The 16,866-nt window shown below is 40.1% G+C and overlaps 1 protein-coding gene across 1 annotated transcript; it reads left to right on the forward strand.

The window, feature by feature from the left end:
- The first annotated feature begins 218 nt into the window (after positions 1-218).
- On the forward strand, positions 219-2,123 carry LOC135709708 (uncharacterized). The gene is made up of 3 exons (XM_065232095.1): positions 219-311; positions 375-1,218; positions 1,275-2,123. Exons 1-3 carry the CDS (start codon positions 229-231, stop codon positions 2,094-2,096), a joined length of 1,749 nt encoding a protein of 582 aa, XP_065088167.1. The 5' UTR covers positions 219-228; the 3' UTR covers positions 2,097-2,123.
- Positions 2,124-16,866: the final 14,743 nt, after the last annotated feature.

The raw sequence follows: 16,866 nt of genomic DNA on the forward strand, positions 1-16,866 counted from the left end.
CTTCTAACACTAGCAAGCTGCCTGTTGTTCCAGACCAGATCGAGTTTGTCTATAGTTTGCTCTAAAACCGCAACCTCCTCGCCTATACAATGATAGATCTGCATCACCATGCCGCACCCACCATGGGCCAAGCGATAATAAACAAAACACGACGCTCGCCCGGTCGAACCGCTCGCCACATAAAGAGAGATGTGACTCAGTTCGCTTTGTGCCGTCAACCACCACGCGATGGGCATTCGACATCTGGACACATTCATCCGTAAGAAAGTCGCCAAGGGGTGTTCTAAAGTGAATATTGAACATGCGATTCGGTAAGATTTCAGTGCCATCCGGGTGGCATATGATCCAATTAACGTTGGATGTTATATTTTCAGGGAATACTGCAACGAGGCTCGCGAGTCGAATCCTCCGACACCGCCACCTGTTATCGTCATCGACTTGATGGCTTTGCACTGCACACTCACATCGATAGATATGGAGTCGTTGTTTTTTGGAGCGCGGTTCAACGTGGGATTCTGGACAATTGATAGATTCTTTGCCAAACTGAAAGGCCTTGGAGCAGAGCTCGAGTTCTTCCTGGACGGTACGGTGCCAAGCTTCAAACTGCAAACCTGGCGTGAACGGAGGGATACCGAGTATCAGGAGTTAATTGAACTAATCGATGCTGTTGATAAGGGTACTGATATCGAGACGATTCTTGAGCAGCTGGGTTCACCCGGATGCTCATATGCAGTGGAATATCTTGCGAAAAAACATGGCAGGTTGACAGTATCGATGGAAAAAGAATGCGATCAGGAATTGGCTGCTTTTGCTTGCAAATCAAAAGCCATGGCCATCATTTCGAACGATTCGGATTTCTTGATCTTCGATGGGGACTGGCGCTATTGGTCATGCAGGGAAATCGATATCAACACCCTGGAAGCAGTGGAATACAACCGACGAGCCTTGCTCGAACACCTGGGATTGAACTTTTCGCAGATGCCACTGTTTGCGACACTCTGTGGAAACGATATCGTAAAATTTGAGGAAGTGCAACATTTTCACTACCGTCTGGGACAGTTCAGTCGAAAGTTTATCAATGTGGCAAATTTTGTTCGGAAACAACCAGCGGACCTGTCTAATCCTGCTGATCTACAGAAAATTTTAAAGCATGCCTTCGGCTCCCGATACAAGCAAATAGAAATGCGCTTTCAGCAGAGTTTAGATTTTTACAAAACGGTAGGTTTCGAGCAGCACTTACGTTGTCCATCTAAAATGATTCAATGCAATTTCAGAACTACACTGCTGCAAACCCCAACCCAAATAACGACCCAGCTGTAGCCGTCGTCTTGGAACAATCCAGTCCATTTATGTATCAAATGTGGCATAACCAACCCTACGCTGTATCATTCGGATTGTGCGATATGCGAAGCGACGATTTGGGAAATCAGCTGCCAAGGCTTGCCCTCCGGATAATGCTCCGCACGGCCGGCATCATTGTGTTCCATCGTCTGAAACGTCGCCGATTCTACGCATGTTCACTTGTCGTCAAACTCAACCACGAATCCAACCACGCCCAGCAACGTTTTCCAGTGGAATTTCCACCCTTCATGGAACCACCGACCTTGGTAGATTTATTCTCCAGAGATCCAGCCGCCAGTCACAACCTCTTGGACACAAAGCTTCAGCTGCTCAGCTGGATCGTATCCGACAGCTTGGACTATAGACGAGTGAAACTGGTACTGAGACCGCTGCTTGCTACCGCACTAACTCTGTACCTTCTGATGGAGCAGCGCGTCCTTCAACTGTTCGAAGCCGATCTGCTGCTGCAAGTGGCGCACGAGGTTGTGACTGAAACGTACGACCCCGCTGCGGTGGAATATCCCGGCAAGGTCGATAGCCGCCCATTTCGGTTGGTGTTTTTCTACAAAGAAGTTTACAATCGCGTTTCCAATGCTATAGAATCGGTTGGTTTAAATCTGAAGGGTTTTCGCGATGATCCTCCCTTTGATGGAGTGCTTTTTCACAGTCGCTACGGGGATTGGGCTAAAGGAGGAGGTGATCTGATGCAAATCGAGCAGTGGCGTATCTATGCAGTGGATCATCAAAGACGTTAGTTGGCCGTAGAAAGAAGCATGTTACGATTAAAAGGATTTATTTGCAAGAACGTTGTGTTTGTTTATTCCATTTTTTTTCCCGAAAAATTACATTCCCCCTTATTCTGCGAGTCACGTGACTCTCTCTCACCGGTGAGGTGACAATAGTCACCTCGTGTGAGGTGACTCTCCATTTGATTTACATGGAGAGTCACCTCACACGAGGTGACAATTGTCACCTCACCGGTGACAGAGAGTCACGTGACTCGCAGAATAAGGGGGAACGTGTAAATACCGGTGATCTAAAACTAGGCAATCAGGGTTATTCTGCGTGGCGAATGAAGTGAGGTGACTTGAGTCACTCGTGTCACCCGATTCCAGCTGGCGAGTGAGGTGAGAAAAGTCACTTGGGATGAACCCGATGAACTCTCACCTTATTCTCACAGTTGTATTTCGGTGACAAAAGTCTTACTGAAGTGACGATTTTAAGTGACAAGAGTCGTAACCTCCGCTGCTGTCGACTGGATGGAAAACCTTAGAGTTAAATAAGCGATGGTTGCGGTTTTCGGTAATTTATTACTTCTAAGTTTATTTCAATCCATTTTTTTTTTGTTTCTTCGGCTTCCTCAATATGGGTATTTTTGCAATCGGAGTGACGTGTAGGGATCGGAAACCCATGTCTGAGGCCATTTTGAAATTCAATATGGCGGCTTCCGGTTGGAGAAAAATTTGGATATTCTACCAAATACCCCACAAAACTGGTATTTTTGGAGTCGGGATGACGTGTAGGGACCGGAAATCGATGTCTGAGGTCAATTTGAAATTCAAGATGGTGGCTTCCGGTTGGAGAAAAACTTGAAAATTATGTCAAATACCCCTCAATATGGGTATTTTTAGAATTGGGGTGACGTGTAGGGACCTAAAATAGATGTCTGACTCCATTTTGGATTCAATATGGCGGCTTCCGGTGCGAGAAAAACTGGGATTACTGCCAAATTACCCAATATATGAGTATTTTTGGAATCTTGGTGACGTGTAGGGTCCGCAAATAGATGTCTGAGACCATTTTGAAATTCAAGATGGCGGCTTCCGGTTAGAGAAAAAACTGGGAAATTCTGTCAAATACCTCTCAATATGGGTATTTTTAGAAATGGAGTGACGTGTAGGGTCCGGAAATCGATGTCTGACGCCATTTTGAATTCAATATGGCGGCTTCCGGTGCGAAAAAAACTGGGAATTACTGCCAAATTATCCACAGTATAAGTATTTTTGGAATCGTGGTGACATGTAGGGTCCGGAAATCGATGTCTGAAGATATTTTGAAATTCAATATGGCGGCTTCCGGTTGGAGAAAAACTGGGAAATTCTGCCAATACCCCACAAAACTGGTATTTTTGCTGTCGGGGTGACGTGTAGGGACAGGAAATCGATGTCTGAGGCCATTTTGAAATTCAATATGGCGGCTTCCGGTTAGAGAAAAAGTAAGAGGTTGTATCCAAGACTCGACCGTAGATTTGACGTAGGATTACGTGCTCGGTATCAATATTTGGCGACTATGTTAGGGAAACCACTTTTTGCAAGCAATCGGTGATAATTTTGATAACCATTTCCACAGTTGGACATTTGTGTAATTTTCAATGGTAACCTAAATGAAAATTGATGAAGTTTTGAATTTAGCAGCTTTGAAGAAAAATTACCAATCAATTGGCTTGTTTAGAATTAAAATCCATCCGCTATTGACAGAGTTATAAGACCTGACCACTTTTGGTAACATGGTCGATTTTGGTTTTTCTTCCGAATTGTATGAATGGGGCGGGGCAGAAAGTAGCGTTTGAGCAGAATATGTAAAAAAGGAGGGACTTAGAATGTTAATCTAAATTTGGTACCAGACATGTTTTGTACTGTCAGATAGGGTTCACTACCTTATTTCCGGCTTATTAAGCACAACCCGCACTTAGTCTTTCTTAATCTAGCGCAGTTTAGCACCAAACGGAATTTTATTATTACTGATGGCTTCCAAATTTATTAATTATTTATTGGGTAAAATTTGATAAAGAGAAACAAATTGTTTAGATATTGTTATAAGTCTAACACTGCTTCCTGACGCCAAACTCGGCCTACGGATTCTAAACTCGGCCTTACGCATTGAAACGCCAATGAATTCACTTCGGCCTATCTGATAAAGAAAAAAAAAATGATTCGGTCGGAAAAATTCTTTTGTTTTTGGGAATTATGGGTGCAAACCTTCATATCACGCGTTTGCATTGACTTTATTCGGTAGCTTATTAACTAAATTATCGTATAAAACGCCTAATTGACTTGTTAACTCTGAAATCATGGATTTATTTGAAGTTTTCTGCTCGATAGGCCCAAAATCGGCTATTAGACCGAAGTAGTTCTCTACCCTACTCTATTTTGTAATCTAATCTATGAAAGGAAATCACAAATTGGGTTTCATAAAAATATGACAATTGAGAGATTGAGCTCCTGGGAGCTAATTTACTCACAAATTTGATTATTTTTTGGCTTTCTGAGGATTGGTAGTAAAGCAGGTAAAACTGTATGAAGAAAAATCATTTATATTAAACAGTATTTTCCGGGAAAACAAATGATTGCCCTGACTAATAAATTTAACTTGTCGTTCACTTTTTACCTGAATATGCACCTAAAGCGAATTATTTCCACTTCTTTCAAATTCTATATGTGGATTTTTATAACTTCCTACCAGCGGAACAGCTCCGTCTCTGGAAAACGGCCGGACGATATGATTAATCTCACCAATACAATCAGGCCTACAATTCCACACCTTATATAGACAGGTTGAGCCTTGATAGCTAGCTGGTTGCGGGAACTGATGACCTCGACAAATGTCCAAATAATACTCTTTAACAATTTTGTGCTGGTCCTGAAAAGGACCGTTTAGTCGTGATGGTTGAGTAATGCTGAGCTATTAAGGTGTTCAACACGGATGAGGCTGGCGATCTGTTAATAATTAATTATTGTTTGGAGCAAGGTTGACGGTGCTAGGCATTGATGACCCACAGCTTCTCACGAGGAAACTGATTTCGATCGCGGTGCGGCTTCGTCTTCCTTCTATGGATGCTCGCTGCTTTCAGGATGCCTTTCGTGGTGTACAGGATAACGATGTTCAACGCCACACGCCGAAAGCACTGCTGCTACTGATGTTGCTGCTGCGGACACCGTCGACCGGACACCACCACACACGGTGATTAAATGAGCACCGTTTAGTGAGGCAGGATCGAATTCGATTTTTAAATCTGTGTTAGGGAATGCGCTGTTTGCAGGTAATCGGTGATCATTTTTATCACCATTGCAACAGGTGGACATTGAGTATTTATGAATAGTAACTTATTGAAAATTAATAAAGTGTTCATTGTACACGGCGAATGAGAACGACTCAAATTTGAGTTTAGTTCACTCAAAATCGCCAAAAGTGCAGGAACTCAGCGATGAGTTAATTTGCCTCATGTTTTCCCAGGTTTTTCCAGGATTTTCCAGGGAAAAATTCCTGAATTTGAGAAAAGTAAAGATTGGATTCACTTAGTCTATAGGTACTATTCCGAGACTGAATAAAATTTTCGTCAATTTCCTCATTTTCCGGCAGATTTTTTAGGTTTTCCACAGGAAACCATGGGACAAATTTTACTCATCGCTGAGTTCCTGCACTTTTGGCGATTATGAGTGAACTAAACTCAAATTTGGGTCGTTCTCATTCGCCGTGTAGCAATTTGCCAGCTAAATTTCCAATCGTTTGGCTTGTTTAGAATTAAAATCCATCTGCTATTGACAGAGTTATATGTATGTAATCAACACCTGATCTCTTTTCGTAATGCGGTCGAATTTGATTTTCTGAAATTGGACCCCCAATATGTTGCCGAAAGACGTAATCCTACGTAAAAAAAAATACTCTTTACCAAATTTATGATGGTCCTGAAAAGGACCGTTTTCTCGTGATGGTTGAGTAATGCTGATCTATTAGGGTGTTCAACACGGATAAGGCTGGCGAACTGTATGTTATATGGAACTCACAAACAGGCTGCTTTTTCATGGTATACACAGTGTGATATTCAATAATCAATTAATTATCTCAACATTTAGTGGCAGACCATTCAAAAATTTTAGTAACATACACAAATTCTATAATTCATATTAATTTCCTATGCCGATCGAAACAAACATTATGACGCCACTACAAGGGTGACTGAGTAAACGAATCGTGCGAATCGAAATGAAAACCTAGTGAAAAACGAATTGCACCAATACATTCAGGCCTACAATTCCACACCTTCTATAGACCAGATTGAGTTTTGATAGTTAGCTGCTTGCGGGAACTGACATCCGATTGATAACCTTTACAATATCCAAAACATACTCTTTAACAAATTTGTGGTGGTCCTGAAAAGGACCATTTAGTCGTGATGGTTGAGTAATGCTGACGCTGAGCTATTGGGGTGTGGTTGGCGAGCTGTTAATTGTTTGGAGCAAGGTTGACACGCTTGGCATAAATGACCCACAGCTACTCACGAGGAAATTGATTTCGATCCAGCGGCTTCTTCCTCCTTCAATGGGTGCTCATGTGGGCTCTGCAGCTCACTGTTTGCAGGCTGCCTTTCGTGGGGTACACCACACGCTAATCACTGCTGCTGCTGCTGACGTTGACGACCGGACACCACCACACACGGTGATTGAATGAGCACCGTTCAGTGAGACAGGATCGCATTCGATTTTTAAATCTGTGTTAGGGAATGCGCTGTTTGCAGGTAATCGGTTATAATTTTGATCACCATTGCAACAGTTGGACATTTGTGTATTTTTCAATAGTGACCTATTGAAAATTAATAAAGTGTTCAATTTAGCAGATTGGTAGATAAATTCCCAATTCTTTGAATTGTTTAGAATTAAAATTCATCTGCTATTGACAGTGGTATATGTGGTCAAAACCTGACCTATTTTCGTCCCGCGGTTGATTTTGGTTTTTTTTTGAAATTGCACTCCCAATATGTTGCCGAAAGACGTAATCCTACGTCAAAAACTTGGAAATTCTGTCAAATACCCCTCAATATGGGTATTTTTAGAATTGAGGTGACGTGTAGGGACCAGAAATCGATTTCTGAGGCCATCTTTAATTCAATCTGGTGGCTTCCGGTGCGTGAAAAACTGGGAATTACTGCCGAATTACCCACAGTATAGTATTTTTGGAATCTTGGTGACTTGTAGGGTTCGGAAAAAGATGGCTGGGGCCATTTGGAAATTCAAGATGGTGGCTTCCAGTTGGAGAAAAACTTGAACATTCTGTCAAATACCCCTCAAATTGGGTATTTTTAGAATTGGGGTGACGTGTAGCGACTGGAAATCGATGTCTGAGGCCATTTTGAATTCAATCTGGTGGCTTCCGATAGAAGACAAACTTGGAAGCACTGTCAAATACACCACAATATGAATATTTTTGGAATCGGGTGTCATGTAGGGTCCAGAAATCCATGTCTGATGCTATTTTGAAATTCAATATGGTGGCTTCCGGTTATAGAAAAATAGAAAAATACAGGCGGGTTTTCCGTCCATACACGTCACTTCAATTCCAAAAATACCCCTATTGGACAGAATTCCAAGTTTTTTGCTAACGGAAGCCACCATATTGAATTCAAAATGTCGTCAGCCATGCATTTCCGGTCTCTACACATCACCACCATTGCAAAAATACCCATATTGAGGGGTATTTCATAGTATTTTTCAATTTTTCTGTAACTGGAAGCCACCATCTTGAATTTAAAAAAAGGCATTAGTTTCCGGTCCCTACACGTCACCAAGATTCCTTAAATACTCATAATGTGGTGTATTTAACAAATATCCCAGTTTTATTTAAACGGAAGCCGTTATCTTGGATATCAAAATGGCGCCAGGCATGGATTTCTGGTCGTCACCCGATTCCAAAAATACCCCTAGATAAGGGGTATTTGACAGAATTTCCAATTTTTTCTCTAACTGGAAGCCACCATCTTTAATTTTAAAATGGCCGCAGACATCGATTTTAGGTCCTTACACGTCAATCCGACTCTAAAAATACAAATATTGTGAGGTATTTGAGAGAATTTACAAGTTTTTCTCTTGCCGTAAGCAGCCATCTTGAATTTCAAAACGGCCTCAGACATCGATGTTCGGTTCCTACACGTCATCAAGACTCCAAAAATACCCATAATGTGGATACTTTGGCAGTAGTTCCCAGCTTTTCTTTAACCGAAAGTTGTCATATTGAATTCAAAATTGTATCAGACATGGGTTTCCAGTCCTTACACTTCACCAAGATTCCAAAAATACACACATTGAGAGGAATTTGACTTAATTTTCAAGTTTTTCTTCAACCGGAATCCACCATTTTTAATTTCACAATGGCCGCAGACATCGATTTCCGGCCCTTACACGTAACCCCAACTCCAAAAAATACCCATATGGTGCGATATTTGAGAAAATTTCTAAGTTTTTCTCTAACCGGAAGCCACCATCTTGAATTCAAAATGGCTTCAGACATCGGTTTCCGGTCCCTACATCATCAAGACTCCAAAAATACTCATATTTAGAGGTATTTCACAGAATTTCCAAATTTTTCTCGCACCGGAAGCCGCCATATTGAATTTCAAAATGGCCTCAGACATCGATTTAGGGTCCGTACACAGCACCCCAAACCAATATGGTGAGGTATTATGCAGTATTTCCAAGTTATTCTCTAACCGGAAGCCACCATCTTAAATTTCAAAACGGCCTCGTACATCGATGTCCGGTCCCTCCAAAAATACCAATATTGTGGGGTGTTTGACAGAATTTCCAAGTTTTTTTTCCAACCAGTAGCCGCCATCTTGAATGTCAAAAAGCCGTCAGACATCGATATCCGGTACAACATTTCACCAAGATTCCAAAAATAACAAAATTGTGCCAAATTACAGTATTTCCCAGTTTTTCACTAACCGGAAGCCGCCATATTGAGTTTCAGAAGGACGTCAGACATGGTTTTCCGGTGCCTACACGTCACCCGGATTCCAAAAATACCCATATTGAGGGGTACTTGACCGAATTTCCAAGTTTTTCTTTAACCAGAAGCCGCCATCTTGAATGTCAAAATGCCATCAGACATCGATTTCCGGTTCTCAAACGTCACCCTGACTCCAAAAATACCCATATTGAGGAGTATTTGACAGAATTTACAAGTTTTTCTCGCACCGGAAGCAGCCATATTGAATTTCAAAAAGGCTTCAGACATCGATTTCCAGTCCCTACACGTCACCAAGATTCCAAAAATACCCATGTTGTTGGTAATTTTGCAGTACTTCTCAGCTTTTCTCTAACCGGAAGCCGCCATATTGAAATAAAAATAACGTCAGGCATTGATTTCCGGTCCCCGTACGTCACCCAGATACGAAAAAATACCCATTTTGTGCGGTATTCGACAAAATTTTCCAAAAACTTTTTAGGAAATAAATCGCAAATAATGTTTTTTTACGTCTGTTTCGATTTACGCCGGTGTGGTTCGTAAATGGAGGAATACACTGGAACCTGGAACCTAATTAAAAAAAAAAACCACGATTGGAAAAAAATCTTCGTCCGCAAACAGCCAAAACTGAAAGGGCCTAGCACAGGCCGAACATTTTCAATCCATTTAAATGATATTTTTGCATGCATGATTTCGAACATGTGAACGCGGATTATGTTTAAGAAAATAATAAAATATTTTAATTTACCTTGCTTGACATGAAATACGACTCGAAACGCATGTTCATAGTAAAAAATAAAAAAAAAACTGCGGTTAAACTGAATAATGAACCTACAAAAACTGCGTAGGCCCTTTTCGAAAAACAAAGCAAACTGACATTTCAGCGAATGAACACCGAGTCACTTTGTAACTCACCTAAGAATGAACCTCTCACGTCACCCGAGTCGACTGTCGGAATAGAGTGAGAATAGTCATGTGACTGCGAGGTGACAATTGTCATCTCACCTGATTCGCCACGCAGAATAACCCTGTCAACCACCACATGTACTCTTGTGTGCCTACCAGTATCGGAGTGAGAGAGTTTGTTGAATGTTGTTTACCACTCCGATGTCATGTTTGACAGCGGTCCCGAAGAAACGTGCTCAACTTTTTGCTCAGCTCTAGTACTCACTTCGGTCCCAAGCTAATCGATGCACCCCTCGAAACATAGGAAAATCCACGAACCCCTCATTTTATCTGTCAAACATAGCGAATCAAAACCAATAGGCTAGTCAAGAAGTGAGCCAATTTGAAATCGTTAGTTTCCACTGGTTGCTATTACTCTATAATGTGGGGGGGGGCTTGTTTTTCGGGTCAGTAAGCAAAGCTTGCTGTTACTAGATTTTGGTCAAACACTGCTGTTGAGAAGGGTTTGATATAAAGGCTGGACTCGGAAAAAATGCGACACTTTGTTTTGGGTGTAACTTTTATCGCGTGGGTAAAAATTAATGAAAATTTGGGTAATACTAGTTTAGAGTGTTATGTATACGTGTGCAGAATTTTATCGCTCAAGTAGTTTTCAAGATACATTCGAAACAAGAAGAGCTACGCCAGCAAATCTTGGGCGCGGTGATCGATAATCCTGGTCAGTCGCACAGATGGATCGGCAAAAGGCTTGGAATCCACCATTCCACCGTGTCCCGCGTTGTGAAGATGTTCCAGGAGACGAAGACCATTGAGCGGCGCGCTGGAAGGGGCCGAAACCGAAAACGGAATACCCAGAGAAGGCGCGGAAGATAAGGCAGTACTTTAAGAATAACCCGAACCTTTCTACCCGAGACGTGGCCAAAAAGGTCAATTCGTCGAAGTGGTTAGTCTAGCAGACCATGAAGCAGGCTGGGCTACGTGTTTTTAAGGTCAGGAAGGCGCCAAACCGGACTGACAAGCAAAACACGGTGGCCAAATTGCGGTTAGAGAAAAAATGGACGACGAGACATACATCAAGGCGGACACCAAACAAATCCCCGGCCTCGAGTTTTTTGTCGGTACGTCCCGCATGGAGGTTCCGGAAAAGTTCCGGAAGAGAAAGATGGACAAATTCGCAAAGAAGTACCTGTTGTGGCAGGCGATTTGCGAGTGCGGACGGTGCGGACGGACAAGCCGTTCGTTACAACCGGCACCATAAACGGGCAGATTTATCGAGAGGACTGCTTGCAGAAGCGCTTGCTGCCCTTCCTCCGCTCTCACCGTGGTCCCACGCTGTTCTGGCCGGATCTCGCTTCGTGCCATTACGCCAAGCCTGTAATGTATTGGAACGAAGCGAAGGGCGTTAATGTGGTCCCGAAGGAGGCGAACCTGCCAAATACACCAGAATTTCGCCCGATCGAAAAGTTTTGGGCGATAATGAAGAAGAAGTTGAAGAAAAGCGGAAAAACATTCAAAACCGATGAAGCTTTGAAGAAAAACTGGGAGAAATTGTGTAATGAAGATGGGCAAAGCCTCACCCAAGATCTCATGAGCAGTGTTAAGAGAAATGTACAAGCATTCAGCTTGGGGGAGGAAATTCAATAAATAAATTATGCCAAAACATAGCTAATATATAGTTATTTAATCCCTGAAAATTTGAGAAGTATCCTATTTAAAATGAATTTTTGGTGATCATTTTTGTGTGTCTCATTTTTTTTTCCGAGTCCAGTCTTTAGATTGTCGATCAATCCGTTCCACCAACCAAATTCTGTTATTTTTTTTATCATATTATGAAAAAAATCCGATTTAAAGTATAATTCGATAATGTGAACGAGCTCGGGATTGAGCCCATGATTTTCTGCTAAGCAAGCAAAACTGGTCACCGCAAGGCCACCGAACTCCTTATTTCACAAAAAAAAAACAATCCGACCAAATTCGGCTAAAGTTGTCAAACTAGCTGCCTGGATAACAACTGCCTGGGTGGTGTTATGATCGCGTACAGCTAAAAATCTTCTAAATGCTGATCAATCAAAGAGAAATGTTGAGGAGAGCTACAAGGAAATATGGTTATTCATTCCATGAAAATCTAATTCATAACATAGCTTATAATATTATTTGCAGAACGTTATGTTAGTTTGAAGACAGTTTCAAGCAAATTGCCAAGAATTGGGAGAATGCATTTCTTAATTCTAAATGACATACCAAGGGATGTTCGAGGTATATACAAAGCGAATTCCAAACAACATTGTCGAGAGAAATTAATCAAATTCATACGAGAATTATTATGATGGTGCAGATAAATTAAGAGATAATTTCAAGATGCTGGAACGAATTCCAAAAGTGTTCAGCATAGAATTCTGAGACTGTTATGGAATTTTTTTTCCTGGAGAATAGCGGACATAGTTATACAATTATTGAGGGAAGTCCTGAAAGTAAAATTGTTTCTGAACGCTTTTTGGAATGATCCTAAGCAAATCCTTGACACATATATCCAATGTTTGAATTAACAAGAATCAATTTAATTAATTCAAACATTGAGAAATTCCATCCAAAGAAATTAACTATCCATGATTAACAGACTTCAATTGGGTACAAATTTCAAGATCCCGGTCTTCATAAACTGTTCATGATTTTGGAGCTAGAAATTTCAGAAAAGTGTAAAAGTTTGTGTGAGAAAAATCTTCTATAAATGTGCATTCAATGTCCCAAATATGTACATTGCTATGTTATAAGATGGATCCCATAAACCATACATGCCTATTTGTTTCAGTGTAGGGGAAGGAGGGGCATAGTGAACAGGTGGGACGTACACGGTTAGAAAAAGTACCCAAAAATAAGTTCTTTTCACTCATCTCGGCACTATAGTGCAGGAACCCAAAAGTAGGTAAAGCGGGTCAAAGTAATTTTCATTTACTTGTATGCAATTCGTATGGAATTTTCCACTAGCTTTCAATCCAAAAGTAAGTTAGTTGTACCCAACAGTAGGTAAATATGATTATACTCAACGTTGGGTTCCCACACTCTACTACCCCTGTTGGGTGGTTTTGCTCCTCAGTTTTTGACAACATTAGAAGGAGAAAAGGAGACAAACTGGTCAAAAGTAGGTAAAAGTGAACTGGCCGTTGGGTACTTTTTTCTTACGTGTAGTGAGCTTCGTGTTCTCTCGCCTTCGATTTCTAATGGATCGAAACAAATTAATAGGTCATTAATCATTGCAATGCACAGTGTTGCTTTTTGCCGTTTTCGTGCGCTTTTTTAATAGTTTCTCAAACATTGCTTTTAGGGATGTAGTTTGTTTGAAGATGTTTTTGCATATGTTAATCCGCTTCTTTTGATGTAGACGTATTGGTGATTAATCTACCTAAAAGTGAGATCAAAAAAATATTTTCTTATCTGATTCAGATAGAGACTTAACGTCTTCAATAAAGTTGTGGCAAATGTTATTTTAAGCAACTTTGCTGAATGCCTAAAATTTCTTGGTCTTATAAATTGAGAGATAAGTATCATTTATCGTGAAAGGCCCCTCTAAATCATGTTTTTTAGTAGTCTTCTACACCTATATTATTGAACATTGTAACTAATTATCTCTTGAAACAAAAAAGTTATTTTTAAATATTCGATATTTTTAGGGGTATTTGCTCCTCAAATAACTATTTCCGGCGCAAATTGGCGCAAAATTCTAGGAAGGATTCTGAATCTATACTTATTTTACTGCCGAAAAGTTATAAAACATGTAGCTCGCGATCTTTCAGGTGTTTTTTAATAACTAAAAACTCCTGCATTTGTCTAATTTTGGAAAAAAAAAGTTATACTTAAAACAATGATTTGAAGGAGTATACTCTCTGATTTTTTCCAAGAATCGCTGATTCGGGTTGCTTGCGAAGGTGTTGTTTGAGTAGCTTCTTTAATAATTTTTGTCGCATCCTTTTGCTTTGCCTATCGAAGCTTTATTTGCGTTGCAAATGCCAGCTGATTCGGTTGGTAGCGATTTCTAATACAAGCTGATTATTTCCTTTTCGTTGCATTGCAATCTTCGAAAGGAACTGCTCTTCGACCGATATTTACATCTTTCGGAGCTGATAAAACATTTGAAAGTTTTTTTTTTAAGTATTCGGAGCAACGTCCTAAGCCCCTCTGCTTTGAGCGGCCATGTTTATTCCATTTTTATTTTTTAGGTAGATACAAAGATTTACAGCATGTTTTTTTTTATTTATTTTAGAAGGAACAACCAGAGACATCGGAATTGATTGCGTATGCTTCGATAACGTGCTTGTGAACGTTATGAAATTTCACCGTTGGCATGCCCTTCAATTCAAAGCGAGAAGAGACCAAGTTTATCAAATTCTATGGTAAAGAACAAGAGGCAACCAAAACATTATTATTAGCATATAAATTTAACAAAGGAAATCACTTCTTTGCATTCCGGTTCTTGAAATAATCACATACGCATACCTGAAGTTGATGATTCCGCCATTTTTTAACAGTTTGCAGCAGTTCACCTCTTCCGTTCCTACTCTTATAGAATTTGACAGCTTACTATCAATAAAACGCATAAATTTGTTTACTCAAAATAAAGTTAAATTTAATACTCCTTCAAATAATTATATTAAGTGTAACTTTTTTCTTAGATACTAAATATATTTAACATATTCTACCAAGTTGTTTGCCGTACAAAAATACATATTTTTTGATTTACATTGTAACATGATATCTCCTAAAATTAAAATATGTATTCAAAAATTAGACATTTGCAGGGGTTTTTTAGTTATTAAAAAACACTTAAAAGATCGCGTGCTGCCACATGTTTTTATAATTTTTCGGAAGTAAAATAAGTATAGACTTAGAATCCTTGCGCCAATTTTGCGCCAATTTGCGCCGGAAATAGTTATTTAAGGAGCAAATACCCCTAAAAATATCGATTATTCAAGAATAACTATTTTGTTTCAAGAGATAATTAGTTACAATGTTGAGCAAAAGCATGTGATTAAACATGCAAAATATAGTTGTAGAAGAAACCAATATTGTAGGATGCCTAGAAAATCAGTTATACTAAAAAACATGATTTAAAAGGGCCTTTTACGATAAATGATACTTATCTCGCAATTTATAAGAGCCAAATATTTTAGATGTTCAGCAAAGTTGCTTAAAATAACATTTGCCACAACTTTATTCCAGACGTTAAGTCTCTATCTGAATCAGATAAGAAAATATTTTTTTGATCTCACTTTTAGGTAGATTAATCACCAAACCGTCTACATCAAAAGAAGCGGATTAACATATGCAAAAACATCTTCAAACAAACTACACCCCTAAAATCAATATTTGAGAAGCTATTAAAAAAGCGCACGAAAACGGCAAAAACTGTGCAATGGTGATATTGAGCCTACTAACAATTAATTTGTTTCGAACAATTAGAGGTTTGCTCATTTTGCCCCACCTGTTCACTATGCTCCTCTTACCTCTATGTTCTTAACACCTCTGATAGCGATGACTATGTTTCAACCAACCGGTGGAAACTAACGATTTAAAATTGGCTCACTACTTGAGTAGCCTATTGGTCCCAAGCGAATCGATCAACGTACCCCATTCTAGGTGGAATTCTAGTACTACACTATGTTTGTTTTGATTCACTATGCAATTTTGACAAATAAAATGATGGGTTCGTGGATTTTCCTATGTTTCGTGGGGTGCATCGATCAGCTCGGAACCGAAGACAGTACCGGAGCTGAGCCAAAAAGTTGAGCACGTTTCTCCGGAACCTTCTGGTCTTAGAGTTACCTCTATGTTTCAACCTCGTTTATCAGCTCAGATCAGCGAATGACGGTCGATAGAAATATTTACAGCTTTGTTTTGGATGATTTGCGTTATGGGGCTGAACCAATACCAAATGCATTTCAATTTCGGATGACAATCATTCTACGGAGAGCATTATGCAACCCAGTTGACACCGCATCATCTGATTACAGAACAACCGTCATCCGGTTGCAGCGATTTCGATGTTTCGATTTGAATGGTCTGAGGTTTCATTCGAACAGATGATGATGTTTTGGTACAGTGTAGAGTCGTTAAACGAAGTTCCCTTCGTTGGTCCGACAATGCAGCTCCGTTAACTTTGTTCTAAACTCTGGATCAAAAATAGAAAAGGGCCCATTAGCATTTGTAAACAAACCGTTCCAAAGCCCATTCCTCATAAATCGAAGGCCGCTCACACAAACCAACACCATCATCATGTAGGTAGAAGTTTCTCCTATCTGATGATGGTGTTGGTTTGCGTGGGTGGCTTTCGTTTCGTGAGTAAAGGGCTTTGGAACGGTTTGTTTACAAATTCTGAGGGGCCCTTTTCTATTGTTGATCCAGAACTAAACAAAACTAAACATCCAAAAGACTGAAATAAACCCTAATAAAAAACAACCATAACCGAACGATAACCCAAATAATTGAACTATTCCACAAATGGTTTGGATGATACGCAGAACACGTCGTTAAGCAAATTAACCATACAATTTTTATTGGGGAAGCACTCACCTTGTCTATGTTCAATAAATTGTCGGCACCTTCCCTTTGGACCTTATTTTCCCAATGCTCGATTCCCTTTTGCGACTGGACTGCGAGATATTTTCCAAAGGAACTGTCATCAAAATAATTTCCATCACCGTCGATTTTTTTTTTTACTGAAATCTATTTATTGGCTCTTGGAATTAGGCTTCTGCATTTATGTAAAGTCTGTCTGTCAAATAAATATATCTGCTACTCATCTGTATCTATTTAGTCGAATAGTTCGGTTTTTTGTTATCTACAGCTTTGGAAGCATTTTGTAAATAGTAGTGGCCCGATTTACGTCAG

The sequence above is a fragment of the Ochlerotatus camptorhynchus genome, unplaced genomic scaffold, assembly GCF_037179485.1.
Source record: "Ochlerotatus camptorhynchus isolate MF236.1 unplaced genomic scaffold, CSIRO-AGI_Acam_v1.1 ptg000361l, whole genome shotgun sequence".
NCBI classification, from domain to species: domain Eukaryota; kingdom Metazoa; phylum Arthropoda; class Insecta; order Diptera; family Culicidae; genus Ochlerotatus; species Ochlerotatus camptorhynchus.